The sequence below is a fragment of the Sus scrofa genome, chromosome 1 (genome assembly GCF_054392235.1).
Source record: "Sus scrofa isolate SSC_HxYL_T2T_F1_AM1 chromosome 1, Sscrofa_HxYL_maternal_Yorkshire_Landrace_v2.0, whole genome shotgun sequence".
In the NCBI taxonomy this organism is placed as follows: domain Eukaryota; kingdom Metazoa; phylum Chordata; class Mammalia; order Artiodactyla; family Suidae; genus Sus; species Sus scrofa.
This window is the reverse complement of record NC_139383.1, coordinates 220,028,829-220,045,470: the sequence shown is the minus strand read 5'-3', so window position 1 is coordinate 220,045,470 and position 16,642 is coordinate 220,028,829. Positions and strand designations below refer to the sequence as shown.

At 36.2% G+C, this 16,642-nt stretch overlaps 1 protein-coding gene across 50 annotated transcripts in view; it reads right to left on the bottom strand.

Moving 5' to 3' along the window:
• Positions 1-16,642, bottom strand: part of MPDZ (multiple PDZ domain crumbs cell polarity complex component) — a 434,463-nt gene that overhangs the window by 86,617 nt on the left and 331,204 nt on the right. For all 50 annotated transcript variants that reach the window (XR_014821624.1, XR_014821629.1, XR_014821625.1 and 47 more), the window contains 5 exons: positions 8,041-8,224; positions 7,130-7,219; positions 4,233-4,342; positions 1,589-1,735; positions 553-717 (listed from right to left, as the gene is read on the bottom strand). Coding sequence is in view for 38 of the 50 variants with exons in the window: in XM_084985533.1 (XP_084841659.1) it covers positions 553-717; positions 1,589-1,735; positions 4,233-4,342; positions 7,130-7,219; positions 8,041-8,224 (696 nt within the window). In the remaining 12 variants the exon portion in view is untranslated. The remainder of the gene's footprint in view (positions 1-552; positions 718-1,588; positions 1,736-4,232; positions 4,343-7,129; positions 7,220-8,040; positions 8,225-16,642) is intronic.

The window sequence follows — 16,642 nt, the reverse complement described above, 5'->3', positions numbered from 1 at the left end:
TATCACATGAAAATGTATTTGGGTATGTATGGTTCTAGGCTTTGATTTCTATATAATTTGGAATTATGTTTCTTATCTATCCCATTCTTATCACTGAGCTGGGGAGGTTATATAAAAGTATCTTTTATTAAATATGTACTACATACCTACTACTTTCATACGTTAATTTTCTCGTCTGTTAAGGCAAACAATAAGAGTGTCTCATTCATAATAATGTGAATAAATTATACAAGCACATAGTGCACAATAATACCTAATATTATTATATTAGTTAACCCATAGAGCAACCTTCCAAGACAGGCATCAGGACTTATATTTTACGAAAAGAAAAGTGAGATTCAGAAAGATGAAGGGACTTGACCAGGTCACAGAGCTAGTAAGTGCCAAGCCTAATTCAAACCCAGTCTGTCTGACTCTAAAGTCTATCCTACAAGCCATGGGACATGCGAAGAAATCAAATACCAAGTAAGAGGAAAAAAGCTTAAAAAGGTTTAAATGCCATTCGCCTTTCTGTTATAATTCAGGTTAGTCTCCCATCTACAAATCTGATACCTTTTCTGTTAGTTCAATGTCACACAAGTCCAGGCTGTCCAATTCTGACTGGGCGGTAGGTGGCACAGTTCGACGACAGCACACCATTGTCACCTCTATAGGCAGTTCTTTTAAAATAGTCACCACATCCTGGTGATTCTCCCCAAGGAGAGTTATGCCATTCACCTGTGCAAAAAGAGAGGTTGTCCAAGAAAGAAAATGACTAACATGACTACTCTTTTCAAAATGATTTTTTTACTAAATAAACTGTACTAAGGGGAGTACACAGCTCTGTTGTGCTCAGAACTACAGTTGTACCTGCAGTGGTGTTACCTAAAACAATCTACATACAACACAAGAGGCTTGCTGGAACTGCACCTTCTAAAACGCTCACAGGAAAAATCACTAGCTTTCAACCATGTTACACCATATGCCAGTGTGAGAGTCTGGAAAGAGAGAGTTAATAAAATCATTTCCAAAGGATGAAGGGAAAAGGAGAAGTTTATTTTTGATGATACTTTGTATCATTAAGTGGAAAAAATCAAAACAGAAAATGGTACTGATTATATGCAAGTATGTTTTGAAAGCTGTGAGAAACAAATATATTCAAATTTTCTCACTTATTCATTAAAAGTACCTGAGAGATGCATAGAACCAACTACAACAGGGGTTACACTTAATGAAGGGTGATGAGAAGTGAGTTGACTGGGACAAATAAGAGATTTTCACTGTAGTATCTCTTTGTCTTCTCTGTGATTTTGAAACATGTGAATACATTACCTATTCTAAAAATTGAAGGTTTAAAAAAATTTAAAGCAAGTTTTTATAATTCTCTGGACCTAAAACAAACAAAAAGCACACATGGAATTAGGTCTGAAAATCAATGTACATACAGATTTGAAATTTATGCTTTGGGTGGGGTTTTGCTTGTTACATCTCTCTCAAGAACACTTTGGAGAGGAACTTTAAAATAAGAGCTTACTTATTCATCACATTAAGCCTCCCACGGCCTTTTCAGAATTTTATTTACAGAGGGGAAAATGAAATAGCTCCTTACTTCCAACAGCTCATCTCCACTGAAAAGCTTCCCGCTGTGTCCAACAGGACCTTCTGGTAGAACAGATCGGATAAAATGATGTCCCACTGTGGCTTCCAGACTTATCCCCAACCCACTGTTCTCACTGAACTTGCTCACATGGGCTACCTGAAAGGAGAAAAAAAAATCATCACAACTATAATATTCTTCCCTTCGTTTTCTCTTCTCATGTATACATTTTATGTTCACTGTTCCCCAACCTGCCCCTGCACCCACCCCCAGATAAGTTTCTCACAAAACCTTCAAAAACTTTAGTGTAAAGCTGCAAACTTTGGAGCTTTGCCTCGGAAAGAGTACTGATGATTATTGGTTTCTTGAACCAATACAAACCAAAGAGAAGCAGTCAAGTGCAAGTACCCAAGACATTCTGCAGTGCCTGCTGATGCTAATAACAGAGGGAAGGTAGCCAGAGCTACCAAGCATGAAATCAAAAGCCTGAGGTCACACAACAGCATAGAAAAGACACACCCTTAGCACTTGCCATGGCCAGGGACCATGCCAACCCCGTTACACAGATTACCTCACTTACTTTTCACAAGCAGGTATACCGTCTATCCTTGTTTCCCAAATTTGGAAAATGAGGTTCTGGGAGGTTACCTTTGATAGAGTCACATGGCTAGAAAAGTACTTTGAACTAAGGCATCATGAACCTAAAGCCCAGGCTGCTGACCTTACGCTTATGAAGCAACATGTTTTTAAAAGTCGAAGTTTAAAACAGGGGAATAAGCTTTCTATTTCTGATGGTTACACTCTACAGTGAAGAATGTTAGGAAATCACCATATCCACAAAGAGTCCAATTGTGGCAATATTAAAATCAGAAGGTATACTAAACATGATTTACTTCATCCCCTTTACAGCTAAGGACACCAAGGAGTGGAGAAAATATTGTTTCATTACAAAAGACCATTTACAAATCTCAATAGTAACAAGCATAGGTTTAACACCAGAAGCTGCCTTATTTCACTTTGAGATCTAATGCTGGATGAAATTCCGCCACTCCTTAAAATCCAATTTAGGAATCACTTCCTCCAAGCAGCCCGCCAGGTCCCTACTTATAATGTCTGTCAATCCTTCTCTCTACTACACACTCCTCCTAGGATTGCATTTATGCTGTACAACTCCACAAAAAACAATCTGAGGTCCCAATCCATGTCATATTTACCCGCATCTGATGAGGGTCAGTAAATACCTTAGTTCTTTCTTATAGTAAAATTTAACCTGTGACAGATTATTGGAAGTGTCACAAAGAGAGCAGTGCACAAACGTTCAGTTTCAGGTCTTGACCTCTGTGACAAAATGGTTAGAGAAAGGGTATTGTTCACTCTTCAGCTACCACCTGAAGAAGTGCAATCTCACTTATGCTTGCCAGCCAGGTTTAACTCTACCCCATAGGAGGAATCCCCCAGCCTGCTTTTCATGTTAAAGCAAAATTAAGCTGGACCTTGTTGTACTTTTCCATGACTCCATTTAAAACAGCAATAGCAAATGTACTTACTCAAATCTTGTTTGACCTTCAACCATTTTGAGTGTTTAAAAAAAAAAAAAAAAAACTGTTCTTTATGAGGATTAAAAGAAACAGTAAGTGGGAGTTCCTGTCATGGCTCAGTGTTTTAACAAACCCGACTAGTTTCCATGGGGACATGGGTTTGACCCCTGGCCTTGCTCAGTGGGTTAAGGATCCAGCATTGCTGTGAGCTGCGGTGTAGGTAGTAGACCTGGCTCAGATCCCACGTTGCTGTGGCTGTTCCATCGTGTGACAGCTGCAGCTCTGATTCCACCCCTAGCCTGGGAACCTCCATATGCCACGGGTACAATCCTAAAGAGACCAAAAAAAAAAAAAAAAAAAAAAAGAAACAAGAATACTACTTGGCTTGGCACAAAGTACTTAATAGATGTTAGTTATTATTTTATTTATATGTCATTATTGGCTGTCTATTATCTCTTCTAACCTAGAGTTATTGAATATTATGAGAATATGAAGAATTCTACCTAACCTAGTAATGAATTACTCTTTTTGAAATTACTAAAATTTGTGTCAACTTGGTTAAAAGCTCTTTTTAGGATAGCAGATCACAACTGCTATATTAGGTAGGCAAATTGTTTCTAAACATAAAACATTCACTATGGCATAAGTGATATGAGGAAAGCATGCAGAATAAAACCCCTGAAAGAGAATAAAAGCATAAGATATTGTGATAAAGGAGAAAGTCCTTTTACAATTCTGTACATAGGTGATGATGATTTTTGTTTTATTCTTAAGTAAGTTCTGTCATTCTATTCTGATTTTTTTCCATAAATCCTAGGAACAAAAATCAGAAAAACCCTGTTTATATCAATAAATACACACCACTATAAGAAGAAAGGGTGGAGTATAAGTTCTAAAACATCCATCCCATATATTTTAGCATCCTTGGTTACCACCCAACTTTCTCCAACTTGAATTTTTTTAACATCTGAGTCAGCACATTTAGGTCTTCAAAAAAAGTCCTGGGCATTTACTACTTCTCTAGGACTCTTCACGATGGTGACCTTTATTACTGTCAAGAACTTCATGCTCAAATACAGTTCATGAGTTAGGAAGTTAGGGCAGGTGAGCTAACCCACCACTATTTCATAATTAATCCCCATAATCCTTTGCCACTTGGTCAGCAGGGCAGTGTCCTGTCGTTGTGCATCTTCTATTTCTTCTCTCTCAGCCAACAGTGACGGATACCCTGAAAGAGTGAACACAATTAAGCTAGTGACATACTACAAAAATCTCCATATCTTAACATTCTTATGAGGACACTGTGATCAGAACCTGCCTATCATACCAAGTCAGAATCTTCAGCCATTACATGAGTTCCTCTTATTTCTCTACACATTTTAATAATTCAATTTAGAATCATATCCTCTTCATGTTCCAACACTATTCCCTTTTAAGAGCTATGTTTTAGGTGGTTACATTTCCATTAAAGTACCATATACTATCTTTTATTTATGAGAACAAGGACTCCCAGGAGCTCCAGGATTCATTTTGAGGTCTTCTGGTGATGATATAGTAAAAAAGCAATACTGCCTTCTATGTTAGTTTATCTCTTTCATTTTCATTTGGATCCACAGAGTAAAGAAGGGAGTCTTAGCAAAAATAAACACAATAAATTAATAAAAATATATGCATGTCCATGTACAATAAGAAAATATAAATAAAAATAAACATTAAAAATGGAAAATGTACATTAAATTAAAATCCTATAACTGCAATCATGCTAAGTGACAAAAGGAAAAGAAAAAAATACAAAATGATATCAATATTGAATTGAAACACGTATCTAAAAGAAAATGCTTAAGAAGGATTTAAGTCATATTCAAAGATTGCTGTATCTCGTAGTTCTCACTCATAAAGATTGTATTCTAAAATATATATATATATATATCTAGGAGTTCCCATTGTGGCTCAGTGGTTAACGAATCTGACTAGGAACGATGAGGTTGTGGGTTCGATCCCTGGCCTTTCTCAGTGGGTTGAGAATCCGGCGTTGCCGTGACCAGTGTTGTAGTTCGCAGACACAGTTCGGATCCCATGTGGCTCTGGCGGAGGCTTAGCTCCAATGAGATCCCTAGCCTGGGAACCTCAATATGCTGCAGGAGTGGCCCTAGATAAGGCAAAAAGACAAAAAAAAAAACTACAAGGTATCACTCCCTAAATTATAGATTTTTTTGTTTATCACTTCTAGCATTCAGATTTCAAATTTAAAGAGTATTCTAAAATTCAGATTTCTCATTAGCTGCCTCCTTGTTAGTGGAATAAATGAGCTTTCACTCCAGGCCTATTTTTCAGGTTTGTTATGCCTTCAATTAATAAAATGATTGTTTTCTCCTTGAGAAACTGGAACAATAAACTATATATTTCTTTAAAAATCTGGAGACTAGCCCCCCCAAAGTGAGTGTTTTCTCTTCAAATGTCTATTCAGTCCAGAGAGGGATAAATGTGCAGGGTGAACATAGATTACAGGAACTCTTTCGACCTGGTGAGAGTTAGAAAGAGGAGGGCACTATCCTTCCCATAAAGCCGTTCTCTGATCCTGCTGTGTTTACACAGGCAGGCAGTGATTTAAGCGGGGTGGGATTTTGAGTAGAGAAAGTGTGGGATCTGGAAGCTGCTGTGCTGAGATCTGTATTCATACAATCAGTCTAAAGGCACACAAGCCTCCATTCTCCTCATTTCCCAAATGCCCAAGATTTCAGGAATATTTAAAATATAATAAAGCCCCATCTTGTGTTGACAGTGAGAAGTCAAATGACTTTCCGGGCTCACATAATGAGTCAAATTTCTGTGGAAGAGGCAATGACATCTATCCCTTGTCTGAGGACCAGCACTGGAGTAGATGCAGACATTTTTCCTTTATTTTAAAATGAATGTGGGAATCATGATTGTAAGGCTACACCCTCTCCCAACCATGCCCCACACATATATGCACATTCACCAAAGCAAAAGCGATGGCTGAGCCTTTAAGACAGTTCCCCACACCCATGTCCTCTTACTATTTTTAGTTTTAGGCTTTGAAGCATTTTTATCTTTTCTCTTTTACTTTTACTTTTGATATTCACTTTATCCTATACAATTTCTACACCTAATAGCATAAAAATGGCAGAATGTGATTAACATCTGTGAATCCTACACATCTCACTCCTGGATATCACTGCAAACAGAAATAGTCTTTTAAAACAAAAAAGGTAAATCACAATTATCAGCAGAAAAAAAACCTTAACAATGAAAAAGTGAGTATTTTAAAGAACTACAAACCTTCAATATAATTATTTAAGGAAGGGCAGAATTCTCCTAAGGAAGCTCCATCTTGGACTTTGTTCAGTGAATTTAAGAAATGCCTACAGCAATATGACATGTCAGGGAAGCATACAGCATCCAGCCTAAAAAGATGGCAGTGACATTCTGGCATAACTGTATATATATTAAAACACTGAAGCTCTAAAAACTTTTTAAACAGTTTGGTGTCTAGGTTTATCATTAGAGAAGTCCTAGAAGGGCTTAATAATTCCTCTGTATAGCTCCTTTCAAAATTTAGAATCTTTGAAACATTTAGAATAAAAAGCCCCCCCCAAATAAGGATAATTTCATACCTTAAAGAGCTTATGCTTTAAAGATACTCTTGTTTTCATTTTAAAAATTACTTTAAAACTTTACTATATTTATTTTTATTGCTCAATAAGAGATATGAAGGCATGTCTTAAGAAATAAGGAGTCTGAAATAAAACCATGGATGTAACTGAATGATTCCTAAAAGTTCTGGTTAAAAAGAAGAAAAAAGACTGACTCCGTGATAAAATCTGTCGGTTATAAACAATTTTAACCCGCTAGAGCAATTAATCATGTCTGTAAATATGGACTTTCATGAATCTCTGTTCTGAAAGTTTTTAAAAAGCATTTTACAGTGTATCCATAGAGCTTGAATCACATTTATAAAAATCACTTTCTAAAATTAAATAAATAATATAATAACCTGGCTCCAGGTGTTTGCCTTCTTCAACTGGTAATATGCTGGTATTTCTTCTATGCTCTTGTAAAGAATCTTCACCTTCTTCATGATTTTCTTTAAGATAAGAAGATTTTAGTACTTACATCTATAATATAATTAAACACTTGAAATTTTCAAACCCCACTATATTTATTTGAACCCCTGGAAAAACTTTTCAATAACCACATGTACTCAAAGGAAAGTTCTCCCATTAATGGGACAAAGAAGAGATAAAGTTTGCCTGTGACTGGCCTCCCTTTCTCTTAGTCTGCAATCAGTCATGTATGGCATAAATGCCAGAATGGTCAACAGTTTGAAAAATGAAACAGCACTTTCTAATCAAAAGCCTGATTTCTACCAATAAGCCCTCACATCGGTGAGCTACACAGGGATTTGGTAATCTTCAGAGATACACATGTTCAAACAGCTTATGAATGACATTTCCAACTGTGGAATTAAGAGTCTCATGCTCTATTGGCTGAGCTAGCCAAGCCAAAACATGGAATCAGAGTTGATTCCTTTGGGAAAAAGCTGGGAATTAGAACTGTTATGGGGGTGTCATACACAAATCTAGGCTTAATAGGTCCTCCTTAAAGAGAAAACATGGCAATGACATCCAAAAGGAAGGCAAGGACAGAAAGGTAAATGACTGCACACATTTCCACATGAGAAGTGGTGAATGAATAAAACATGACAGAAATCTGCTTTATAAAGAAGCTCATTCTATAGTTAATGGACACATCTCTGGTTCCACTTAAACCCAACTTCATTAAGTTCTCTTTTTATTTCATTCATGGTGAATAAAGACTAAAACTCATTCTTTAATAATTTCAGAATTAGAAAAAAATCAAATGATTTGAAAGAGTCTAGCCAAAAACCAGAGTAAGTGACCTTACCTTTGCTTACACTGCCATCAGCAGGAGACAAAACCGTGTCTTTGGTGACATCCTCCCTTGATGTGAGCTCTGCTTCTTGCTTCATTCCTCTCCTCATCAGTGTCAGGTGCACAGTCTGTCCTGTGTGTCGCAACACCTCTACTGCTTGTTGATTGGTAAAACCCTGAAGGTTTGTGCCATCTACCTGTGATAAGCATATGTTTAAAAATGTCCTTTTTATTAGAAAAAATAATATGATATTTGTATTATCAAATCACCAAATGCATGGTCACCAGTTGTCATGGTCACCAGTTGCCTGTTCCCTAGTTCCTCACTGGGGAACAGGCAAACACCTGCTTGGGGACCAGTACTAGATGAGTCGCACGGGAATCACTCCAGATTGTTGTGTCAGGACTATTGTCCTTTGTTTTAATACAGACTAAGGGGTCTCACTTCTGGAAATTATGAGCCAGCAGTTCTAGGAAGGGTCCAGGAGGCTACACTTTTTAAAATATTCTTTTATTTTTGCCATATATTAGTTTTAAACTTCTCATGCGATCCTAATGCACAGTCAAGTTGGAAACTAGTACTATGCAGGATGTAGAAGTACAGAAGGCAGTGAAGCAAGCGGCCACTGAGAGTGCTGACGAATTCCAAAATCATACTCACACTGGCTTTGGAAAGACAAAGAGGACAAAGACTACTTTCCTTTTCGTAATTTAAAAAATTTTAACTACACTTGATATACACTGTTCCTTCAATTTTTGCAGCACAACAAAGTTTATTTCTTTGCCTCTTTAAAAAGAAAAAAAATCTCCCTTTTTATCTATCTCACAAATGAAAACACACTTGAAGATGCCCCACTCATCTTTCCAAACTACAGACAAGATCCTATCACCCACATTGCTTTCCACAGAACACTCCTTAAGACAATGCTCCAAATTCTCAACATGGCCTCGAATGCCCTGGGTCAACCCCACCTCCCACCACCGACCTCATCCTGCAAGATGCTTACTCTGCCCCTCAGCCTCAGAAGACCATGTCTATTCCTATGACCTTCGGGACTCCCTTCAGGCATGAGGTCTCTGTAAGTTCTGTCCCCTCAGTCTAGACTCTCTGGACAGCCAACTCCAGCCCATACTTTCTCATCTATTCACTTAGAAAATACCTATAACTGCTTTAACTTCTCAGTTCTCACTTAGTCACTTCTACAATTAAGCTATTTTGATGTCCTTGACTAATGCCCAGGCCCCAATTACCATTTCTTCTTCACAGCACTTGATCAGAAATTTAATTTTACAGTTTCTGCCATTTGGCTTATGACGGTATTCTCCAAGAGGACATCAAAACACAGTGCTGTTCACATAGTAAATATTCACAAACCGGAACTGGCTCATATGTCTAAATTTATTTGTAAAGAAAATTATATTCTGGAGTTAGTAAATGCAGATTATAATATCTTATTTTTTAAAATTCTTAAAACTTGAAAACAGTTTGAAAAGGGAAAAAATAAGTTTAATGTTGAAATTCAAAGTCATTGATATTCCTTCTGACTTGTGACAAGGCTAAAAAAAATGGCTATAGAAACGCTGTTAGTGTCATGCTTTTCTCAGTAGTTTGACCACATTAGGCACTCAAATACTTACTAAATGAATAAGTATTACAGTAAGACCTGGATCAGTGGTCTCTCTAAAGAGACAAGCCACATCATTAACCCACTGAACCACAGCGGGAACTCCCAATGTAATAAAACTCATTAAACATATTTTAAAATCTCATTTGTTTTATATATGCACATATATATAAACTATACAGAAAAACAATATAATATATATAAAACTATATGTCATATAAATACATAGAGAGGAGAAAAGAGAGAGAAAGGAGTAGTTTATATATAGATTTTTTTTTTTTAACTGAAAGGGATATTCAATCAAAAATCTAGAGTCCTCTGAACTAAATAATCATTCTTATACTTTACAAGTTACTTAAATCTTGTATGATACTTTGAGCTAAATGGCAACTTAAACATAATTAAGTTTCTAACTTAGTGTCTAACTTTCTCCTTTTTCCTCCTCTCTCCACAATGTTGATTCCCTTTTGGAAAGACTGATAAAAACATAATAACAGAGAACACACTGCAACAAAACTGGAAACCATGGAAGAAGACAAGTCCTTATTTCAGTAACTTGGAGGAACTTCTATTAGGAATGTTCTGGACATGACCAGATTGAAGACAGACCAGCTGAATCTCTACATGTTAGGGAAAAGCTTGTCTGGTCTATAAGATGAAACTTCAGTAAACTGTCTTTCATTAAAAGGAGGCAGTCAGATGGTACATCTGGAGCCTAATCATCGATTCCAAAATCTATACCAAGTGCTAAAGGTCACACCAAGCTGGGAGCGTGATGCAGCACAAAATTACATTAAGTGTAATGAAGTCACAGGATGCACACACATGCATATACACAAAACTCCATCTAACTCCTAGCTCCACAATACACAGAGGTAACAATCTCTCAGTACAGAGAGGCAATATTCCCCATTACAGTTTCTTGGTTTTCTCTCTAGTCTGTTAACCTACAAGTGAAACTGACTAAATTTTAAACTCTCCCCTTCCTTCTTACTTTGTCAATTCCTGAATTATCGACAAAAACCCATCAGAACTCCCATTTGTACAAACATAGTTCTCACTGAGAATAAGTAAAAAAAAACACAGGATATGGAATAAAATACCAGAGTCCAAAAGAAGGTGTGTGCTCTAAACCATCAATGCAAACATTTTCCAATGAGACTGACAATGTGGTAAACAGGAAAAGGTATTTTCTGAAGCCTCTCTTCAAAGGAATTCATATTTCATTGTATTTATGGAAGTAGGAATTATACAAAGAAGAAATAAATTATCTACCAAAAGAGAAAAAGAAAACTCTTACAATGAAGGCTGTCAATAGAATTTTAAATACTGCAAAAACAAAGTCAGGGAATAGAAGACAGGAACATGCAATTTTCCCATCTTTCAGATGATAATAATTAATAGAAAAAAAACAATCAGAGAAATAAGACTGAAGACGTAACATGGCTGAACGAGAAAATAATATAAATGTAAAAAGAATTACGAGGAGAATGGAATAATTGAGGGAAAGTAATCAAATAAATTATTACGAGGTAAGGAAATTTACCTAGGTCTATAAATCAAAGAGGTCCATGAAAAACTAGAGAAAATTAGCACCTGGATATATCTTGAAAAAATTCTTGGATTACAAAAGTTAAAAGAGAAAGATCTACCAGCATCTAGGCAACAGAGTGAGCAAGCTATCCTGAGGATTTCTGAAAGAAATTACAAACCACAAATTTTATACTCAGTGTTAACACAGGTGAAAATGGAAATTATGTTTGAGATGCTATCTATGATCCTATACCAAAGTGTGTTGTGAGAGGGCCACCTTGCAGAAATTTAAATCATGTGCTCAAGAATTATAATTGGTACACATTTCGGGCTTAAAATGGCTGAGTTGTTACTGATTAGGAAAATTTAAGAGAAGGTTTATTTCGTGTTTTAGAAAGAGTGTGATAACTCTCCATCTCACCCACTGAGATGTTTAGCTTTTGATGACAAATCAGAAGGATTGTGTCACCTGTTACAGGGAAGAATGTAGCAGACTGCGTGTCTAACTCCACCAGGAGGTTAAGAGAGAGGCTATTTGATTGCTTTGACAGTGCAGCAAGAGAAAACTGGTGTTACGCTGAGAACTGCTCAAGAGCCTGACTTTCTCTGGGCATGAACCAAAAGAAGGCCACACACATGAGAGAGCCAGGCTAGAGAGATTTGGATATCTACCCCTAGGGAAGGATGGTACCCAAAGAGAGAAGCAATGGAGTAGAATGCTGAGAAACTAGGGCCAAGGGAAGAGTCAGTCAGATGGAAAATCCACCAACTGTCATGGAAAGTTAAGTCAAGTACCTCCACTAGGATCTCCCAGAAGCCTAAGACGTACGTGACCATCCGCTTTAAACACATGCACCAGCCTCATTCAACATAAAGCCATCTTATAGCAGTGCCAGTCAAGAACGTAGTGTCTTATCGTCCTTCCCTCTCTTCCTTCTGTCACCTTTTACACTGGCAACAGTCAGAAACCACAAGAAGATGAGGGAGGAAGAAAGAAGGTACATAAGGAAGAATGACTGCAAAGTACACTCTCTGTCCCTAAGTAAGCCATCGGTCCACAGCAGGTCTCTGCTAGGCCAGAGCTGTGGTTTGAAATTAGATTATTATTTAGGAAAGGAAATTTTTAATTACTAAGTTGGGGCTGTATTTGGTGATTTTAATTGGCTATAGGACATTTACTCTCTGAGAATAACATAAGTCATGGGACCTGCATAAGATTTCTTCCAGGGGAAAGGGGTGATCCTTCCCTGCAGAAAATTAAAAGGGACAGTTGATGATAAAATTTTAAAAGTTGTATAAGATGATTCCCACTAAGTCTTCCTTATGCAAAATCTATGTTATCCCCAGCAAAATCATCCAAGTGTGCAAAGGAGTCCAACGAGGCTGTCAGCCAGAAAATGTTCAGAAAGTCTACCAACATACTTTCTGTAAAGTCCACTCAAAAAACACTCTAGATGACTGAGAGATTACTCAATATTCTGTGACAACCTATATGGGAAAAGAATCTGAAAAAGAATGGATATGTGTGTATATATATCTAAATCACTCTGCTGTACAGCAAAAATTATCAAGACATGGTAAATCAACTATACTTCAATAAAAGTTTAAAGAATGAAAAAATAAAATAAAATTCAAAGAAAGAATGTAGGGGCATACAAGATCCAGTGCTGAATAATAAAATAAGCAAAATTCAAGTCTAAATAATACTATTACAGCACAACCAAATGTTTCAAGTCTTAGTCCATAAAAGACCTATAAAGTGGTATGTAGTAAGTTGTCTGCAATAGCAAACAACTATAAACAACATAACTCTCCATGAATAAGGGTTGCTTAAATATATTACAATAGATCTATCTGTATGTATTGATATGACCATACCTCTTCAACATATTTTTTTCTTTTTTCTTTTTTTAATTACTCAAATGAATTTATCACCTCTGTAGTTGTATAATGATCATTCACAGGATTTCCATCACATAACCCAATATATTTCTAAGTAAAATTAAAAAAAAGTATAAACTAATGTGATCCCATTTAAATACAGGTACATGGAAATCTTCTGAAATTTTAAATCATAAACCATTAAGAGTACTTTCTAGGAAAAGGCCTTTTTTCTTAACTATGTTCAAATTTTATAGTCTTTAAACTTCAAAGATAAAAAATAATCTAAAAGAAATTAACATATTATTTGCCCTCAAAGTATTCTAGAAAAGGAGAAATATATCACAAAATCTCAACTTTGAGGTTGCATAAAAATTATTAAAATGCACAGAAGTTAGGCCACAAGTTTTCACCTGCAATAGATTTTTATGGCTCAATTCTTTAAAAATGCAGTTTCATTAAGAAAAAATCTAATGTATATGATTTTATCTACTTAATAGTCATAAAGTTCAAATACCTTTTAAAAAACCATTTTTTCCCTTTATTTCAAATCTTGACTATGTGTATTTAAAAACACATTCTGGGCCCCAAGTTCTGAGATAGTAAGTACTAGCATAGAAGAAATTGCTATAATGGACTAATTTCAGACTTTTAAATCTAGACTTTAGTTCAAACTTCTCAGCATCTTCTTCATGTGTAATACAAGAATAATGGTACCTACTTTTCCGAAATTACTTGCATGGCACTATACTGAAAAGATACTCAGAAACTGGTATACGTATTAATAAAAAGTGACTAATAAATATAAAAAAATTCAAGTTTTCATGGGAGCAGTGTCTGTCAAATATAATTACATCCATCATATATGAGACAAAATCACCAAAACCTAAATTAAGGTCCAGGCTGGCTCTGGTCCCTCATTATCACAGGAAAAGAGTTAAGAGGTGGCTTTAGACCCCACTGTACCAGAGACAAAAGTACTTCGGAACTATGTGCAATGGCAATAAATTGCCTCTGTGCTACATGAAGGGCAGATCCAACATCCTCATAATATGCAGTTCAGGTACCAAAATTTACAGGGAGAAATCCTAGTTGAAGCAAATGGAAAACCCCTGGTCCTCAGTCTACTCAATCTAGCTGGCCAAACCCTCCTCCAACACAGCCTATTCCTACATACACACATAAAGAGAGAACTTGAGACAATTAACAAAGACAGAATATCAAACACAATGTTTGATACCTGTCCTTATTTACATACTTATTTAAATTTTTCTAATTCAGACATAATTCTATACTGCTTTTATCAAGGATTTCTGTATACCAATCTAAAAAAAAGGAATACATGATTTTGCCTAAAGACAAGTTTGGTCAACTTTAAAAAAAAAAAAAAAGTAGAGTCCTTCTAATAAGTAATTCATATAAAGAATAGTAAGATATAATGAAAAAAGGTCTCATTTGCTCTACTCCCTGCCCCCATAAGGCCTATAGAGAAACCCTAGGGGACAACAGAGCATAAATGATAAAACAGGAATCTTAGAACAAAAGAGTTTAATGTTTTAAAATAATACTTCCTCGGAGTTCCCATTGTGGCACAGTGGTTAACGAATCCGACTAGGAACCATGAGGTTGCGGGTTCAATCCCAGGCCTTGCTCAGTGGGTTGAGGATCCGGCATTGCCGTGAGCTGTGGTGTGGGTTGCAGACACGGCTCAGACCCCACATTGCTGTGGCTGTGGCGCAGGCCAGCAGCCACAGCTCCGATTAGACCCCTAGCCTGGGAATCTCCATATGCCGAAGGTACGGCTCTAGAAAAGGCAAAATAAATAAATAAATAAAATAAAATAATACTTCCTCAAAATAGTAGTAAGATAATTTCTTAGTCTTCTTACCACTTCAACAATTACAAAATGAAAACAGTATAGTTTCAAATAGCTGCTAAGACATAACTGAAAAAACAAAGACAACAGTTGTGAAAATGCAACTAGTGCAAAGAATTTTACTACCCCATCTCAAAAGCCCACAAGATGGTGGTATTTTGCACAAAATTAATGCAAGATCAGAAGTACTGCATGATGTTCCCTAGAAATCTGAGGTGTTTCTAACTCTGAGGTAAGAGAATCTTGCTAAAAATTCAAAATCAGAATTGATGATAGCAAAGAAAAATGATTTTATTGAAAGCAGGTAAATACTTCAGAAGAAGAGGGCTTTTATTTTTGAGTCAACAATTTCCTGTAGGGTTGATCTTGTCCAAGCAAAATTATATTTGAAGTTCCACTTACATAAGAATGAAAATAATGACAAGTTTGAAGGGAATATTTTGTGAGACTCAAATGTGTAATTATTTCAGGCATTCAATAAACATCTGCTTAATTAAACTGTACTTATGTGCCAAGTATACTAGGTATTTTAACTGAATAACTCATTTAGTTTTCCTAAAAATCATACTACGGAAGTTTGCTTATCCCAGTTTTGTAGGTAAAGAAATCCTGCTTCTTGCTAAATGCTTAACAGAGTTAGATGATCCAGCAATTCCACTCCAAAGTATACACCCAGGAGAAATTAAAACATACTTTTACATAAAAGTTTGTACATGAATTTTCAGTGTGGCATTGTCTAGTAAGAGTCAAAATGTGGAAACAACCCAAATGCCCATTACCTGATGACATGGATAAAATGTGGTATGGTGACACAGAGGAATATTATTCAGCTATGAAAATAAAGGAGTTCCCATCGTGGCACAGCAGAAATGAATCCAACTAGGAACAATGAGGTTACAGGTTCAATCCGTGGCCTTGCTCAGTGAGTTAAGGATCTGGTGTTGCCGTGAGCTGTGGTGTAAGCCCACAGCTGTAGTTCCTACTGGACCCCTAGCCTGGGAACCTCCATATGCCACGAGTGCAGCCCTAAAAAAAAAAAAGGCAAAAAATTTAATTAATTAAGAATTGATATATGCTATAACATGGATGAACCCTGAAAACATTATGCTAAGCAAAAGAAGCAAATTACAAAAGGATCACCTCTTAAATGGTTGTTTTTACATGAAAAGTCCAGAACAGGCAAATCTATAGATTGGTAGTTGTCCAGGTCTGGAGGATGGGGGAATTCAGCAGTAACCACTAATGGGAAGGGGTTTCTCTCAAGGGTAATAAAAATGTTCTATAGTTGGTTGTGATAATGGATGTACAACTGTGGATATACTAAAAGTCTCTGAATTATACACTTTAAATGGACAAGTTGTATGTTCTATGGGTTGTATCTCAAGAAAGCTGACTGTTAAAAGAGCTTTCTATTGGATTAAAATATACAGCTTGTGAGGAGTATTAGCTATGTATTCAATTTTTAATTCCTTATCAGATATGGATTTAGAATATGTATATATTCACTCTCTCTTTCTTCTTTTCTTCCAAAATGAAAAAGTGTAGAGTAGTTAATTTTTATTCTATGTTAAAAAAAGAGATACAACAGGAAAGCTCTTTTCCAGGATATAGTCAGCCTAGGTGGGCAAGGATAACTTAATCTTAAGAGCAAATTTTAAGAGGTAAACAGGTGTAGTTAGGAGTTCTATAGAACTAAGGTC